Source organism: Rattus rattus, chromosome 18 (genome assembly GCF_011064425.1).
Source record: "Rattus rattus isolate New Zealand chromosome 18, Rrattus_CSIRO_v1, whole genome shotgun sequence".
Taxonomy (NCBI): Eukaryota; Metazoa; Chordata; class Mammalia; order Rodentia; family Muridae; genus Rattus; species Rattus rattus.
Genome location: NC_046171.1, coordinates 10,598,769 through 10,617,332, shown reverse-complemented (window position 1 = coordinate 10,617,332; position 18,564 = coordinate 10,598,769). Strand labels below are relative to the sequence as shown.

The window sequence follows — 18,564 nt, the reverse complement described above, 5'->3', positions numbered from 1 at the left end:
GGAGGATGGAAGGAGAGAGAACTCGAGGGAGCATCTCTGGGACAAAATAAAAACCTAGTTCAATGGAAACACCCACCCAAAAATTTATGAGGGTAACCCTAGCTAAGACTACTAGCAATAGAGGATATGTAACTTGAAATGGCCACCTCTTGTAACTAGAAAAGACTTACAATGGAGGAATGGGGCTACCTACTCACTCGCAAAAGCTTTGACCCACAATTTTTCTTGCCTATGGTATGTGCAGGAAAAAAAGATGGGGCAGAAATTGAGGAAAAGATCAACTAATGGCAGGCCCAACTTGAGACCATGCCATGTGAGAGAGCCTACCCTGTTGGGAATCATTTTTGCCTACTTCTGTGAAAGCTTTCTTGTCAGGAAGAGTCAAAGCAAGCTAGGTTCTGCTGGTAGATTTCTTGCCCTGCTTATGCATGGAAAGATAGGAGGAGATACACTTGATTCTCAAGGCAAGAGGCTGAATGTTCTATTACTCTTGGTAGAAGGAACAGGGAGACCTTTGGATGGGAACACACATTCTGTGTGTATATCAGGAATTGTTTCTACTAGCTTGTGACTTTGTTTCCTGTGGCACTGTAAAGTATTAGAATCCTATGAGAATTAAACTTGGGGCTGCTGCAGTATTCACGTGACAGCCCTCCTGATTTCTAACTTTTGTCTCTGAGTCTCTTTTCTGTTTTTCCTATATTCAACCTCATTTCCCTCCCCCTCAGAGGACTGTTTGACTTTGTACCAGCAGGCCCAGTGTATCACTCCTGCCATTATTAATGTTATTTTGCTGTATGTGTAGATAGGAGCCTAGTATAACTGTTGTCTGACAGATGCAGAGATCCAGAGCAAACATTAGGCAGAGTTCAGTGTATCTTATGGAAGGAGGAAAAGAAAGATTGAAGGAACTAAAGAGGTCAAGAACACCACAAAATAGAGAATCAACTCACCTGGTCCAATAGGGGCTCACATAGACTGAATCACTAACCAGAGAGCATGTATAGGATGGGCCTAGGCCTCCTACAGCTTGGTCTTCATGTGGGTCTCCTAACAATTGGAGTAGAGACTATCTCTAACTCTGCTGCCTGCCTTTGGATCCCTTTCACCAAAAGAGACTGTCTTTTCTAGGCTGAAAAGAAGCATCTAGCCCTCCTGCAACTTGATATGCCAAGACTTGTTGATGTCCATAGGAGGCCTTCCCTTCTCTGAAGAGAAAGGAGAGAGGGGAGAGAGAGATGATGGTAATAGAAGGAGAGGAGGGAAGGGATGCTGAAATTGGGATATAAAGAAAATGAATACATTAATTAATAAAAAAGATAATGCAATTTTAAAGGAGGGGTTTATAAAACCAAACAAAATTCTCAAAAGAGAAATGTGAATTTTTAGGAAATACTTAAAAAGCGCTAAACACTTATCTGCATTTTAATTAATTAAAATTATTAATTAATTTAATTACATTAGTTTATGATCCCACCTTACCATGGAGATAATGACTACTATCAGTAATAAAAATAATATCAGATCCTGGCGTGGATATAACAAAGGGGTTTTTTATACACTGATGGTGAGAATGTAAACTAATGAGGCCACTTTGAAGTCTGAAGTTTTCTTAAAGATCTAACATAGAACTACCATACAGCTTAGATACATTACTCTTGAACAAACGTTTAATGGACTTTATAGCCTACTAAAGAGACACTCATACATCCATAATCTTTAATGCTATATTTATCAGAGATAGAAACTGGAATCAACCTAGACACCCATCAGCAGATGAATCGATATGAAAAATACAAAACATAATAGTCAGCTATGAAGAAAAATGAAACTATGAAAATAATGGGTAAATATAAGGAACAGCAAAAATTATAACAAGGTGGTTAACTCAGGCACAGAAGAGGAAAGTCTGTAATTTCTCCTTCATGTGTGGATTCTAGCTTAAAATATTTTACCTTGTGCATTTAACTCAGAGCACACATGGAAGCCAGAGAAACAGAAAGGGGTCTCTTTTGTGACAACATGTTAATGCAGGAGAATAGTATATTACAGGTAACATGATGATAGTGTGGTAGAAAAGATTAAGCAGGAAAGAGTTTGCAAGTTTGAAAGAAAATGGGTTTGCTCACAAAAGGAAGATCATATAAGACATATGGAAGTCTGCTATTTCATAACAATTTAAAATAATGAGTGGGTCACATAAAATGAAAGAAGATAGGGAAGGCTGGGGATAAATGATTAAGTGCAGATAGAGGTAAGGATGGGAAAGTTGAGGGGGTTCTGGGTGGGTTAAATGAAAGTTGAATTGGAATTACCCTCATGACAGACATGGTCAACCTCAGGAGATATGAGTTATTAAAAAAATGCAGTACAAGGCACAGGATATCTTCCTACATGTTAATGGATATTGAGCTGACTATGAAACTAGCTTACACAGAAACAGATGATTCTATTATGGTTGCTTAGAGATAAAATACATCAGTGGTGTTACCTAGTGCCTGACCATGCATGCAGCAACAGGAATGATGTGCTTACTGGTGCAATAGTGGCACAACTGTTATGGAGTAAAAACCTGCCTTCTGATTCAGACCTGCTTCATAAGAGGACATTTATTTTCATTGTTTCCAAGTTTTTGTAGCTATGTATTTTGTAGTTTTTATATTTTATTTTTCCTTTTATTGAAAATATATTCCTTTCTCACATAATATATCTTGTTTATGGTTTCACCTCCCTCTACTCTTCCCAAAACCTTCCCATCTCTCCTCCCATCTGGATCCACTTGCTTTCTGTCTCTCATTAGAAAATAACATGTTCCTAAGAGGTAATATTAAAGTAAAACAAAATAAATTAATAAGATAAAACAAAAATTATCATATTGAAGTTGGTCATGACACATCAACAGAATGGAAAATGCCCAAAAGAAGGCATAAAAATGAGAGACCGATTTAATTACACACCCAGGAATCCCATAACAACACTAAAATGGAAGCCATAATATATCTATGCAGAGGACCTGGTGCAGAGCCATGCAGGCTCTGTGTGTGTCTCATTCTGGCCAAATGAGTTTTGCTCAAATTGATTTAGATGGCTTTGTTTTCTTAGTGTCTGTTATTTCCTCTGGCTTTTACACTCTTTCTGCCTTCACTTTCTAAGGAGGGGAAGCTGCAATTAATTAATTAATTAAGTAAGTAAGTAAGTACATAGTAGTCAATGACTTAAAAACATTAGTTGGTCATGTTAAAAACCTATATTTGATGTTTACATAATTTGAAGGGATACACATGAGCTAGATAGTAATATAATACTTATATAGAAATGTGTATAAATGCATTTTGTATGTATTACACTATAGGTATAAGTAATGATTTCATAGAAAGAAAGCAAGAAAAGGAAGAAAGAAAGGCAGAAGGGAAGGAAGGAAGGAAGGAAGGAAGGAAGGAAAGAAGGAAGGAAGGAAAGAAGGAAGGAAGGAAGGAAATGCCTTACAGCCAGATCTTATGGAGGCATTTTTTTCAAAACTTCACTTATGACTCTAAAATATGTCAAGCTGACATCAGATTAACCAGCACAACTGCTCTAGCATATCTTGCAGGGAAAACTCCATTATAGATCAAAGAGCTTGTGACTCGTTTAGTGTTTGTTTCTCTTTTGGTAGTGTACAGAGTACCTTCCTGTAACAAAGACTAGCACATAGGTGTAAAGTTTCTACATAAGCATCTGCTCAATTTCTCCTTGTTCAGTGAGCTATTGTATGTATTTTCATCAGAAATGAGGCCTTGCTGTCAGTTTGAGAAGATGAATATATAGTCTGGGCAACAGTCTAGGTTATTTGGAGATTCCCGTGGTACACTTTTTAACCAACAACTCAATTAGATATAACCCAATCCTGTTACTGGAAGCTTTGGTGACAAGAGATGGCCATCTGGGCCATCTTTCTTTCCCACTACTTGGTGATATCATTTATAAAACCATTATATATATATATGTATATATATATATATATGAAGTTTCCATTGTATTAGGTTTTAGAGGCTTATGTATGGGGTCTCAAATGGCCCTCAATTTTAGCTGTCTTTCTCCATATTCTCTCCTTCATCTCTCATCACTCTCTCTCTCCACTCAATCCTCCTATTCTAGTCTCTCCCCATCTTCCTCTATTCTTATTATTCTTAGTTTTGTTCTTTTCATCGTGATCTAGATCCCCTGGATGTTTTGTGCTCAGATTCTTTTTAGATTTAATATTTCTTTGACTGATTTCTTCTATGATGCCTTCAATGCCTGAGATTCTCTCTTCCATCTCTTGTATTCTGTTGTCTCTTAAGTTCCTCTTTGAGTTCCTAACTTTTTCATTTCCTGATTTTCCTCATTTAGATTTTCTTTATTGGCTCTATTTCCACCTTCAGGTCTTGAACTACTTGACTTGTTTTCTTCCACTGTGCATTTTCACAGATTTCTTTAAGAAATTTATTCATTTTCCCTCTAGGACCTCTATACTAATCATAAAGTCCGTCTTAAAGTCTTTTTCTTGTGTTTCAGCTACAGTGTAATACACAAGACCTTCTGTGGTAGTTGCTGAACTGCAGAAACATGTTATCTTGACTTTTATTTATTGCTTTTTACAATAATTTGTAATTCCATGGAAGATTATAATTCTGGGTGCTGATATCTGGTCTTGTTTGTGCTGGGTGGGTATTTTGTACCTTGGTTTCTGTTTCCTTCTCTGTTTCTTAGGAGAGTGTGGTGCATGTGTTTTTCCTGGTAAGAAATTCTTCTGTGATCCTGATACGTGTGACTACTACATGTTCGAAGTAAAATATGTTTCTATGTTTTTGGAGCTGACACTCAGGAATGGGGAGGGGCTTAGAGGGAGGGGAAGAGAGGGCCCAAAAGAAGAAAGCATGCTGTTCTACCATGATAAGCTCAGTCTCCTAGGAACAGGGACAGAGCGTGAAGAGAGGTCAAAACAGGCAATCTGCTACAGAGCTGGGAATGAGACAGATGATTGGCTATGGAGAAGAGGAGAGAATGTGAACATCTGAACCTTACCTACTTGTTTCATTGGACTATTTGTTTCACAGTCAGGCTAGGTTGGCATATTTCCAGGAAAATTCAGATGAAGTTGGATCTGAGATAGGCAGGTGAGTGTGGAAGAAGATTAAGATCATCTGCCTGGTATGCTGGAGATAGGGGCAGAATGGAGCTTACAGGGTTGGGAAGTATTGCTATCCTTTGAGAGGCTCCATCGGCAGCTGACTCATACAGACATAGACACCCACAGACAAACAATGGATGGAACTTGGAGACTCTTATGAAAAAAACAGGAGCAAGGATTGCAGCTAGTAAGGGGATAGGAATACAACAAGAAGATCAGCAAAATCATCTAACCTGGACCGTTGGTGCTCTCAGAGACTTAACTACCAACCAAAGAACATATACAGGCTGTACATAGGTCTCCCTGTACATATGTAACTGATATGAGCTTGGTATTCATGTGGATCCTGAACAACAGGAGCAGGGGCTGTCCCAAAAGTTGTTGAATGCATGTGGGATGTGATTTTCTAGCTCAACTGCCTTGTCTGGCCTCAGTGAGAGAGGATTTGCCTGGTCTCACAGAGACTTGAAGTGCCAGGGTTGGAGTACTCCCAGGTGGGATCCAAGCAACTTAGAGAAGGGGAGGTGGGATTGAGGGAAGAACTGTGGGAGGGGATGACTAGGTGGGGGGGGGCAATGAGCAGGATGTAAAGTGAATACAATAATGATGATGATGGTAGTGAATAAAATAAAAGAGGAAAAACTTCCATAGAAATTCTTGAAAATATTTTTTATGTTTTATTTAATATTTAAAGCAAATCATGTTAAATCTAGACAGTTCAGTGTATGGTAATATTTATACATTTTTGGGATGTATAGGTCACAAAAGAACTCAGAAAGTTGTGGTATGTAGCTTTATTTAATAAAAATACAAACATTACTGAAATAAGATCCTTTATACAGTTACTACAGAATAAAGAGTCATGTGGGATATGTCTGAATAAAAAACAGAAATCATAGGGACACCAGTGTCTGGAATTTGTAAGGCTTCTGAGATATAACTTGGCAATTTAGATTGACATCCTGGACAAACATAAAGGAAAATCTCTCTACAGTCTTGCACTTTTTACTTGAATTTTTTTAGTATTTGATTTCATTTCAGAATTAGCAGTTAGAAAATAGAGCTGAGTACAGAGGTACCTTCAAAATTACAAAGAGACTTAAAATAAGGCAGACAGAAGAATGTACCAGCTTTTCTTTGTTTAATCTGGCTCTTTGCACATTTTTATTAACTAGCAGCTTTGCATGGTTCTGTTACTTATTTATTGACAGAATTTTTTCAGGCCCAGAATTCTTCTCAGTGCTGCCTTGACTTCCTTGTTCCTTAAACTATAGATGATAGGGTTCAGCATGGATGTCACTGCTGTGTAGAAGAGGGCCAAGAGTTTGTCCATTCCTGGTGAGTGGCTAGACTTGGGCCTCAAATAGGTAACAGATCCTGAGCCATAAAAAAGTGTGACTACAAGTAGGTGAGATGAACAGGTGGAAAGAGCTTTGTGGCGCCCCTCAGGTGAAGGCATCACCAGCACTGCAACGAGAATTCTGACATAAGAATAAATGATCAGCAAAAATGGACTAGATATACAGAGGATTGCTGCCACAAAGATGGCAGCCTCGTTTTGGGATGTATCTCCACAGGCAAGTGCCAGGAGAGGTGGAAGGTCACAGAAGAAGTGGTCTATTTCACAGGGTCCACAGAAATTCAAGGAGAAAATAAAATTGGTCTGTCCCAGACCTACTGTGCATCCCATTACCCATGAAACAATTGCCAAATGGGCACATACCTCACGACTCATTCGGGTTGCATAGTGGAGTGGGGAGCATATGGCCATGCAGCGGTCAAAGGCCATGGCTGCCAATAGGCAGCACTCAGTTATACCAAAAAATGTGAAGAAAAACATCTGTGTGGCACATCCCTCCCGAGAGATCTGTCGGGCTTCACTCACAAGGCTCTGCAGCATCTTGGGTATGACAGAGCAAGTATAGCCAATCTCCAGGAGAGACAAGTTGGCCAGAAAGAAGTACATGGGGGTGTGTAGAGATGGACTTGTGCAAATAGCAAGGGCTATGAGAGCATTTCCTGTTAGTGATACTAAGAACATGAGAAGAATGAGAGTGAACAAGAGGAAGCATTCTCCAGGGACCTCGGAGAACTTGGCAAATGCAAAGCGTTTGACCGACAAACTATTCTCCTGCCACAGAGAACAGTTGACACTCATCTCCTGAAAGAAAGGACAGCAAATCATTAGAACCATTCTTGCCTGTGGGGGAAATTAATCCTTTTATTATTTTAAGAACATAAATTACATCAGAGACAGAATCTTTCTCTACAGTCAGAAAATCAAAGCTTAGAAACAATGACTCATCCTCACAAGTTTGCATATCTAATACTTTCTTTGTTTGCATCAGGAGATTTTCCCAAGTGTACTGAGCACTGTCAAAGTGTACAAGGATTTACAGAAGATGGCGTACACTTGTAGTCCCAGCACAATGACGCTCATGCAGAAGACTTACCGTGGGTCTGAATTGAGCTACACGTGTAAGCTATCATTCAAATAAGAAAGCATAAACATTAATTGTAGCTCAGTTTTCTACCCATTCTTCTCATTAACTAGTTATCAATGTTACCCAGAAAAGCTGATCTATCCACTTGTCTCTATGCTTTCCTGTTACCTCAAATACAGTCTCTTACACCATTCCCTGTGTGTATTGGACCCAGGTTACTCTGTGATGGCTCTCGCTAGGGCTTAGATACAGGTATTAAGATTATCATTTCCTGAAGTAAGACTCATAGTTTTGTGAAAGGTAAGTAAAACTGAATAACAACTCAATAAAGAAATGATTTCTGTCATGCACAGAATTAAAGGCAGGACATGTGGTGGTGTCGGAACAGTAATGAGAAGAGAAGTCAGAGAAGCTTCTTTAAATGCATAAACTGAGATGTGGGAGAGATATGCGTTCAACCAAACACAACCGTAGCCCTTCATACCACAAACTTCAACAGGGTAACTGATTTGTGTAACATAGTAGTTCCCATCATGTTTTCTTAGTAAGAGTATCTCATTGCTTGAACATTAAATTTCTGTTTTCGAAGGAGCTGAAGGCACTTGCAACCCCATAAGAACAATACCAACCAACTAGATCTCCCAGGGACTAAACCACTACCCAAAGACATAGACAGACCGATGGCTCCAGCTGCATAAGTAGCAGAGGATGGCCTCTTTGGGCACCATGGGAGGAGAAACTCTTGGTCCTGCCAAGGCTGTACCCCCCAATATAGGGGAAGGTTAGGGAGGGGAGGTGGAAAGGCGGGTGGTTGGGGAGGGGGAACACCCTTATAGAAGAAGGGGAGGGGCATGAGATAGGGGGGTTATGGAAAGGAAACTGGGAAAGGAAATAATATTTGAAATTTAAATAAAAGATATCCAATAGAAATTTCTGTTTTCTTAATATTATTCCTGATATTCTATGAGTCAGGCCATTGAGTTGAATAAAGAATCTTTTATTTTTTATTTTTATTCTTTTTTAGAGTAGAAGAGATCGGGTCTTGGTATGTAGTCCAGGCTAACTAAAAATTCATAATTTCCCTGCCTTAATCTTTTGAGTGTTGGAAATCTAGGAGCAGGCTATGGTGCCTGGCTTGATAGACACTTCTTCCGAACCTTCCATCTCAACAGATCTTACATGACAGCCCCATCAAACTACCTGTATTTCTGTACACATAGTATCTATGCACTTTGTTTCTCTTTGCTCATTTTCTCACAGGGCAGCTACCGTGGTGCTTCCTTGATTGCTTTCAAAAAAAAAAAAAAAAAAAAAAAAACCTCAAGTTCTAGCATAGCTTTGTCTATTTTCTGTAAATCATCCACCTCTTCGGCCTACAGTTACACTCTGTTTTTCACACTCTGGTGGTGACTACTTCTCATTTCTTTCACACTGTTGCCTTATACAGAGACTAAGTATGGATTTCAATGTTCTTATCATTATGTTTGCCATCTTTACCAATCCATGAGTTCTCATGTAATGAGAAGTTCCAGTGTTTAGCTAACTCTGACTCCTTAGGTATTCTGCCTGTCCCTTCCCATTATATCCTCTGAAGTTCAGTCTCATGTCCCTCAAAAATTGGAGATGGAGCAAACTTATTTTTCTCCCAGTCTGATAATTTTCCCTTCCAAATGACCCTTACTGTTTGTGGGGTGTATGTGTCTTTGCTGAAGTTTGCTTTTTCTGTCAAAAATCTGAATGCACCATATTATTCTGACAAGGTGGAATAGGAGATATCACCAGCCTGTTAGGCCCTCCCTCTCTTTACTTGATATAATGAAATATCACCAGGTTATGTTATATTGAATGTGAGTATATCAGCTCATGTTTGATCCACAAGTCAAATGTGGGCTTCAGTATTTCAAAATCATTATAAATAAACATGCTATGTTTATAAACACATATAAGACATGAAAATACATACATGTGCCTGTATATTTATGCAGAAACACAAACTCAGAGAAGCACAATAGTGTAGAGCAAGGGATCACTCTTGGGAGATTGTGTATGAGTTTCAATGTTAGTATAAACAGCGATACAGGGTAACAGCATTTGTTCACACTCTGTTTCTCCATTTGGTCATTTATAAAAGGGACTGGAAAAAAATGTATTCCCCATGAGGTTGCTGTAGTGAGAATTAAGTTAATTTCCCAAATCACTTAAGTTGATCAGGTGCTGAATGCTTATCAGCTACACAGGACAAGAACATGTATGTGTATCTACCCACAACCACTTTAGATTTACCTTTGTGTACACTCTAATTTGGGCAATTTCACACCATAATCCATACTATTTGTTTCTATTCATTAATTGATCACAAGATTATTTTGCTATTGGGGATAATGGAAAACAAAGAACAAACAAACAAAACAAAACAAAACAAAACAAAAACCATACATAATTTTTATCCTAGGGGGATGTAGATGTATATAATAGCTTATTGGACCTATTATATTAGATATGCACCCATTCAGGCAGAAGTTTTAAAAATATAAGGATAGAGAACACAGGACTGACTTAAGTCTCTGACAAGTATGAAGCAGGAAATCTGTTGTACTTACTGGGCCTCTCAGTGGACTCCACTCTTGTAAAAAAAATGCTGAAATGCTGATAATTCTCTTGTGATTCATTTTATACTTATTTTTAATGTACTAGAAACATTCCTCAGTACAATAATAAATTAAAACAAAACAAAAAAATAAACAACCCCCCTAAAAAGCCAACAGAGCAAATGGCTAGTTTTCAATCCGAAATATTTTTTAAGCACCTTGTAATTCATTAGTAGTCTCTGCATTTGTAGAGATAGCTGTCTAGTTAGAGAGTGTGGTCTTGCCTCTATCAGTTAAACTTTCTGAAACTCACCTTTGGACCCAGAATGTTATATTTTCATTTCAATTTGTGTAATAAGAATGATTTGCTCTGAAAGAGTATCAAGATTCTTGAGAAAAGTGTCACAACACTCTGAAATAGAAATCCCATCTGCCTATCACCTCTTACATTTTCTTGACCTAAAATTTGGGCTCACTATTTCCTTATTAGCACCATATGATGTAATCCTCACCATCTTTCTAGTTGAGCTGTATGAACTGGTTTCCTATCAATAATCAGTATTTTATACATAGAGCTTCAGTGTTATAAAAGTCAAGTATGCACTAAGCACTAGTAAGATTCTGAAAGTTTTTACCACAAGGTGTGGTTTTTGAGCAACTGTACATATGCAAGAGATGACGCAAAATATCTTACTATCTTGGCTTAGCATGATACCTTACATAGTCTGGAGCACACTCTACATAGCTTTTTGTTTTGTGAATGGTATAGTGGAAAAAAAAACCCACTGTTTTCCCCTGGTGTCAAAAGTGTAGAAATGTTCACTAGTAGGTTCAGTACCTTTTTTGATCTTTTAAGGACACCTCACACTGTTAGAAAATGTTTCTGAAATACTGCAGTGTCTGACTATAGAAACTCTCAGGAAGTGTTCATATTCACTATTATATGGTGACTACTTCTAAAATTCTTTATCAGCACACACAACTTGTGTACATTGCTTCTGAAAAGATTATCAGAAGGCTCACCCCTAACTTCCCAGTTTCTCTACATTCACTCACCTAGTATCATTTATGCAGCTGAGTGACACTTTAGCTCAACACAACAGAAACACAAGTGGGATCACTTGACTAGATTACAATACACTGTATAACCTGAGTATTACAGTAATAAGTGAATTCTAATTTACTATGAAATAAATCATTAACACAATACATAACAGTTTTCTGAGAGGGATGGAGGAGTCTGCATACATTTTAATAGCCCTCAAAGAAAGAGACAATAACTAATTAGAATAACAGGAACAGAAAAATGTTTTGAGTATCTGATGTCCTTGTATATACTTCAGTTCACTTTTACCCGGCCTACTCTTGATAAATTAATTGTGACACTTACCTCAAATCACAGTATATGAAGAGATAATAAAGTGGTTTCTAATTCTGATTAGCCACTCCTGGGTTTCTGTTCATCCTCACCTTACAGCATACAGGGAACCCACACTATCTCCATATTCATCTCTACATTGTATTGAAAAGTTTTGGTTGCAGACATAAACCATGCCTGACATCAAGAAGATTGTACGTCTCATGAGAGAGCAACATGTCCTTCAAGACAGTATCCAGTATCACACACACACACACACACACACACACACACACACACACTGACTTTACTATTCCCACTATATGCATATTCTCCTTTCCTGGAAAACTATGAGCTATGAACATATTATAAAAAAATTGTTCTGTCTTCTGAGTCCTTTTCCTCTCACTCTCCCCAGGAGACTCACCATGTCTTCTCACTGGTGAGTTGCAGGAGGCTTCTCATTGCTTCTCATTGCCCTCCTGAGAGTCCTTATGGATAGGACAATAGCTCTGTGCAGAAGAGCTAAATTCTGCAACAGCCCTTTCTCCTGAGAAATAGTTCTGTCACAGAACATCTGACATTGTAACATTCCATCCACAAGGAGGTATTCCAATAAGCTAAACCTCTTTCTATTGAATCAAAATTGCCACACTGATGACAAAGATCCAACATATGGTCTCCTGGAGAATAAGTCTTATAAACCACAGCAGTTGTTCATGCCTAGGAACTCTGAGTTTCTAAGGTGATGAATATTCTATTCTTACCTTGTTAGTGATAGCTGAGTAAAGTTTCAGTCACAACATAGTGTGTTTCATCATATTGTGGGTTTGCTGTCGATGCTGGTTGTTTCTTTCTGTTACTAAGTTATCATTTATTGTTTTAAAAAAATCATGAAAATATTTTGGATTTTATGAAATGAATTTTTCATCATCTGTAATAATTATGTAACTGATATATACACATACTGATTTCTAATAAAAATCACATAGTTTGTAAATTGTTCTACTATTCTTCTGTATTCTGTCTCTATTATTGTGTTATAGATGATTTTTGTTGTTATTGCTTCATCTTTGCTACAGTGATGTTGGTTTAAGTTTTATTCTCATGAGAGGTCTGTTTGGCCTCACCAAAGGAGATAATATTGACCTGATTTGGACAACAGAAAGAGAGGGTGGTGGTCCATGTTCTACAATCTTTTGGAAGCATTTGAGGGTTAATATTTATCCTTTATTAAGTGGTTGGAAGAATCCATTAAAAATTGGGTTCTCAAGCCAGATGAAGGAATCTTAGAGTGATGCCCATACCCCAGACACCTTCCTGAAAGCATGGCAAGGGTGGGGTCACTCTCTACTCAAATAAGGCTTGGGCCTACTCAACCCCATATAGACTAAGGCCGTGTCATGGTAGCATCAGTTAGGCTTCTGTTTCCCTACCAGTGAACAGGCTACTCAGAAAAAAATATGATGCCCTCTGTCAGTCTAACTGATAGGCTTGGAAAGTTCCTGCCTCCTCCAGAGAGCTTTTGTGTTTGGTTTGTCATTAACATTTGCCTGTCTTCAATCAGGTCTGCATAGGTAAATTAAGTGCATTTTGTCCCTTTTCCTTTTTCTTCCACTTTACCCTGCCGTGACCTATGTAAACCAGCTCTGTCATTTCGGTTCTGATACAATTTCCTGAGATTTTTATACCAACCAAACCCACCACCACCTGAGACCCTGATCCCTAGCTTCTCTGAGCACCCTGATACCACTAGTATGCAAACCTGGGTCAGGACCCACAAAAATCTCATCTGTTCCAGGATTATACAGCATGAGCACTGATTTAGTCTACACAACTATTTTTAGGAAAATTCAGATCCTGTGTTTCTACATTGAACAGTTTTGACAGCTTTTGTTTCTAGGACATTGGCATATTATGACATAAGGGAAATAGTGCCATAAAAGAATAAAATTAATTCATTTTATTATATCACATAATAGTATAATCAAACTAGAAATCAGAAGAAGGAGAGTACAGAGACTGCAAAAATCACTTGGCATCCAACAAGAAACTTTTGAGAGACTAGTCACTCATTGAAAAGACCAGGAAGTAAATTTGAAAGTTCCTACAATTAAATTCAAGAGAACATACAACTTTCACAAATTTTCACCATCACACAAATGCAGTCCTGAGAGGAAATTCTGAGATGAACTGATTTTGAATTAATCATGAGACTCCTCTTAGGCTGACAGGGAAGGGCTTTCCACCATGGCCTTAATTGAGAACATCTAAGAACGAATAGTATCTGAAGTTTATCAAGTCTTCTGATCTGAAGGTCTGACTTAAATTGTTTGAGGCAGCCACGTCTGACAGAGTCCTTTCTGGAGCTGATATTCTACTTCAAGAGTGAGCAGATGTAGTTTTTCTGTGGCTTCAAGGCATCAGTGTTTGCAGCATCTGTTTTTGACATGATAGCTATCCAGTTGGTTGCACGGCTTAAATTCTTTGTCTTAGTTAGGTTCCGAGTGTTAAAATCAAACACCAGGACCATCAGCAACATGGGGAAGAGGAGGTTTATTTCATCCTACAATTTTTGTCAGTACATCATCCAGGCAATTCAGGGAAGGAATGCAAAGCAAGAATCTGTAAATAAGAGTTGATCCAGGGGGCCATTGGGGACTGCTGCTTAGTGGCTTGCTCAGTCTGTATCCAGGACCACCAGTCAAGAGGTGACAACACTCATAAAGTGATGGGTCTTCCCACATCAATTAATCAAGAAAATAAAGAACAAGTTTGTCCACAGTTAATCTGGTAGACTCATTTTCTCAATAGAGGATATCTCTTCCCAATAACTACAGCTTGTGTCTAGTTGACATTAAACTTGACAGTATAGTTTTTCACTCAAGAACCCAGGGCACCAGCAGCATATCTAACAGCTATTGTTTAATGAATCAAAATTTCCTAGTGCCTAATAGCTTATTTAAAAGCATTTTTGCATTAAAGACTTAATGCTAACTTGGCCCCTATATAACACTGATCTAATGATGTTCCAACCCTGCTCTGGAGGCATAAAGACAGGGTCAACACAGCAGTTTATATATATTTTATAATATAAAATTTTATAATGTTATATATGAAATTTTCAGTTTCTTTTTAGATATGGCACAGAATGAACCTAGCCTTCTTTTTCAGATCTTCTGAAAGTTATCACCAAGAGAATTATCTGTGTTCATGTCCATAGTCTTCATGAAACCCATACTGTTTGTATGTTTATTTGCTGTGATTGATTTATGACTAATGTCAACAAGCCTTTGCCCTCTCTATTCTTAAATGAATGCTTCATTAATGATGTCTCTCTGCATTTGTCTTAATATCTTGCTTATATAAGTTATCAAGACATAATACCCAAGAGAAAGCTTTTAGGTGGATGAATTGGAAGAAAGTATTCTCAAGCAACTCTAGCCTGCTTTGCCTTTGTAAATTTGAAAGAACTACCAATGAACTTTGTGAGTTTTTAAGATCTTTATATGTGAGGCCTCTTCAACTTATTGACCACAGAACCTTTTATAAAAATTGAAAAACATGGATAACACTGTCAGAATAGCTACTCTTATTTCTCTCCAACAGTCTCTACATGTGAAAATCCATCCCTGTGACAATATAATCACCTATATTCAGGTTAGAGGACCTTTAAATTATGTTCTGATTATATGCAGACTACAGATTATGTCAATAAAGGCAATTACTTCATCAGAATCAGGTCTTTAATCTTGACTTGCTCAGAGTGAGAAATTTATTTTCATTTTCTTTAGGATCCTAGACAAGAATATGACTTGACAGCCTGGAAACATCTCAGAGTAAAGACCTAACTGTGCAGAAGCAGTGATCACAATGCAGGTTCCCAGAAGATTTTGCTCTTGGTCACTCTCATGCCTGGTGATAATTGCCCTATTAGGAATATAGGGATCCCTAGGTCCCAGTTTAGGCTGATATCATTTCCTGCTGCAGTGACACACTTTAGTATCCACTAGTCCTGGGCAAAGCACTCACATCTGATATCTGGCCTTGGATTCATTTTCAGAATCTATTATTTCTGGAACTCCTTATTCTCTCAGCCTGGGAAAGTAACCAAAAGGATGAGGGGACAAACGTTTCAGAGGTGAGGAAATAATAACCATACATTTTTCTTTTGCTCATCTCTCTGTACTACAAACTTTCTAGCTAAGAAAACAATATTATTCTTACCAACTGCCAAGTCAGCATTCTTTAAATGATTCAGCTAATAATTCACATGTCTTTTATCATGCTAAGCATTTAAAGTATTTCTGAATGATATAGTAAATTAACTTTCATTATAAAATTGGGTTTGAAATACTTAATATTTTACAGTTACCTTAAATTTTTAAGAACACACATCCCTGTGTTCTTAAATAAGAAAAAAGAAAAGATAAACAAAAAGAGACCACTTTTATATTTGGAAGGATTTCCCTATGACTTAGATTTCTTAAATTCTTTCCAAGTTTATGGTCTTCTGAGGAACTAAAAATGTGTTCTTCCTGATACAGAGGTAGTGTTGGATATATGTGTTGTGCAGAGGAGACGGTCTACGCTTATTTGCATTCATGTACAGGTATGGTAACTATGTCCCCTTGACTTTGAATCATTTTGTTTTTGGAAACTATAGAGAATTAAAAACGTGATTTTCATATTAAATACTTACACTTAAAATATGAATAAATTAAGATGTTTATGCCTTCTACTATCCTAACAATGTTGAATTAAATAAATACATTTGGACAGGATGACTATATCTGAGGAAAAATTTGAAAATACAATATATAGTAGTAACATATCTGGGAAATATTATTTTAAAGCATTATAATATTAAAGTATGGTTTCACATGACTAAGGGCATTTAAGTACCTTGACTAAACAATGTGGAGAGCACAAAGTTAGGGAATAAACACAATATTTCAATAAATATGTATGAATGGTATGGAGACTCCAGGAATGGATTTCATATGTGGATTCTGTTGGAGAGAAATTAGAATAGTGATTTTGACAATGTTACCCATATTCTTCAAGCATTATAAATTAAATTGAAAGTTTCAATTTGTAAGTTTATTTTTCAATATATAGGTATATTGTGTGTGTGGGGGGTTAGCTTTGAATTTGGTGATTTAAGAAACATTTTACCATACCACATATTTAAAAGATGCTTTAAACAACATTTGCTAGTTGAGAGATGAAAGTAGGAAAAATAATTTAATAATATAGTAAAGATATCAACTTATTAAAGTACATTTATGTCTATTCTGTTGTTTAAAAATCATCATTCATTTTAAATAGTAAGACAGAGATTTTAAAAAAAATCGTACTCACTAAGCATTTCCCCTCTTCTTTTAGAACATGTGGCCTGCTCTGTGGAATGGGCTCACGCATAAATTGACATGGTTACAAACAAAGCAACTGAGGGTTTCAGGAGGGATGTTCAGTGACTGACAGTGCTGCTTGGAAGACCTTCATCTGGAACTAGGAACTGACATGTGCATAGAAGTTGGTAGGTATAACTGAAATAGTGTTAGGAAGAGACACAGGGTGACAAAAGAAGTTAAAACTTGATTTGGCAAGAAGTAACAAAAGTGGAATATCTTCTGAAAACAGAAAGGAGGATAAAATTGTGCAGAACCTTGAATTAATTGATAGTGAGCGAAGTTGATTTTTTCTCAAAATAATTTTATGTCGATGAATGTCCTATTTTCATGTTATTCTTATGGCCTTAATAGGTCAAGTAATGAAGAGTTATACCCAAAAGAAAAATGATAACCTATAAGGCTTCCTATCTAGGAAAATCATGAAACGTCTTTGATAAAAATCAAATAAAAAATGAAATTAAGGGTTTCGCTTGAGATATAAGATACTCTTCTATGAAAATGTTATTATGTAGCACAGTACTATGTATAATGAATATACAAAAACATAAATAATCTAAATAAACTAAGAAATCCATTGCACTTATATTCTCTATTGCTTGTACATTATGAAGTTACAATAATATGGAAAACAGTTTATAAAACACAAGAATAAAGGGAGAGCTAGTGAGGTGAAAAATTGAGTCATAGTTACTGTGACTTAAAAATACAATGCACAAGCCTAAAATAATTTTATGAGGTTCTAAAATTATTCAAAACAAACAAGAGTAGTCTATATTGACTGATAAAACACTCCAGACTGCCTTTTCCATATTGTAAGAAAAATTCTGGCAGGAAAACAACCCGTGCATGATATCTAACAGTTACGTCATTATGGTTGTGCACTTCGCTCTTAGCGTGGTGTTTATAAAAATATAGATTTAAGGTAGGGAACTAGAATACCCTCCAAATACACACTTAAGGTAGAGAAGTAGAGTATCATGTCCTTTAATTTTTTTCCCAAATGCATCTTTGTTGCTTTTCCTACTGACACAATTGGATACCTACCAAGACCTTATATGTATTTGCAATCTCCCTTTAAAGTGCTGTTGAGGAAGAAACGGATAAATTTCCAGAAAGCACAATTGAGGCAACTTGGAAGAACTGAAAATCATTGATTGTTGGATGTTTTCTACATGTTCTGTTTTATAGCTCTGAGCCTTTCTGAAACAATTTTTTTTCTTTTTGAGATTGTAATATAATTACATCATTTCCTCATTCCCTTTCCTTCCTCTTTAGCCTCCAATATATTCGTCTTGCTCTCTTTCTAATCCATGGCCCTTTTTCATTAATTGTTGCATGTATACATATATTTAATGTGTGTGTGTGTGTGTGTGTGTGTGTGTGTGTGTGTGTGTGTGTGTATCCTGCTCAGTCCGTATAATGTTACTCCTGTGTGTTTTTAGGACTGACCATTTGAAATTGCTTAACTAATTGGTGCCCACTTCCCTGAATAAGACTATTTCTCACACTCTCATTCCTTCATTGCTTGTAGTTCTATGTGTGGCTCTGTACCTAAACGGTTCTCCATGGTATTTTGTATTCTTTGGATTTACTCCTGAAAGTCTCT

At 37.1% G+C, this 18,564-nt stretch overlaps 1 protein-coding gene across 1 annotated transcript; it reads right to left on the bottom strand.

Moving 5' to 3' along the window:
- Positions 1 to 6,353: 6,353 nt before the first annotated feature.
- LOC116887306 (olfactory receptor 10C1-like) lies at positions 6,354 to 16,965 on the bottom strand. The gene is made up of 2 exons (XM_032888886.1): positions 16,906 to 16,965; positions 6,354 to 7,313 (listed from the first exon to the last, which is right to left on the bottom strand). The coding sequence occupies exons 1-2, from the start codon at positions 16,963 to 16,965 to the stop codon at positions 6,354 to 6,356; spliced, it is 1,020 nt and encodes a 339-aa protein (XP_032744777.1).
- Between the last annotated feature and the right edge of the window lie 1,599 nt (positions 16,966 to 18,564).

What these genes read in the sequence shown, in the direction of transcription:
- LOC116887306 (XM_032888886.1), bottom strand. Translation starts at nt 16,965, where the DNA reads ATGCGTGAGCCCATTCCACAGAGCAGGCCACATGTTCTAAAAGAAGAG. An exon ending in AAGAAGAGGGGAAATGCTTA is followed by an intron (nt 7,314 to 16,905) that starts GTGAGTACGATT and finishes CCTTTCTTTCAG; the next exon opens with GAGATGAGTGTCAACTGTTC.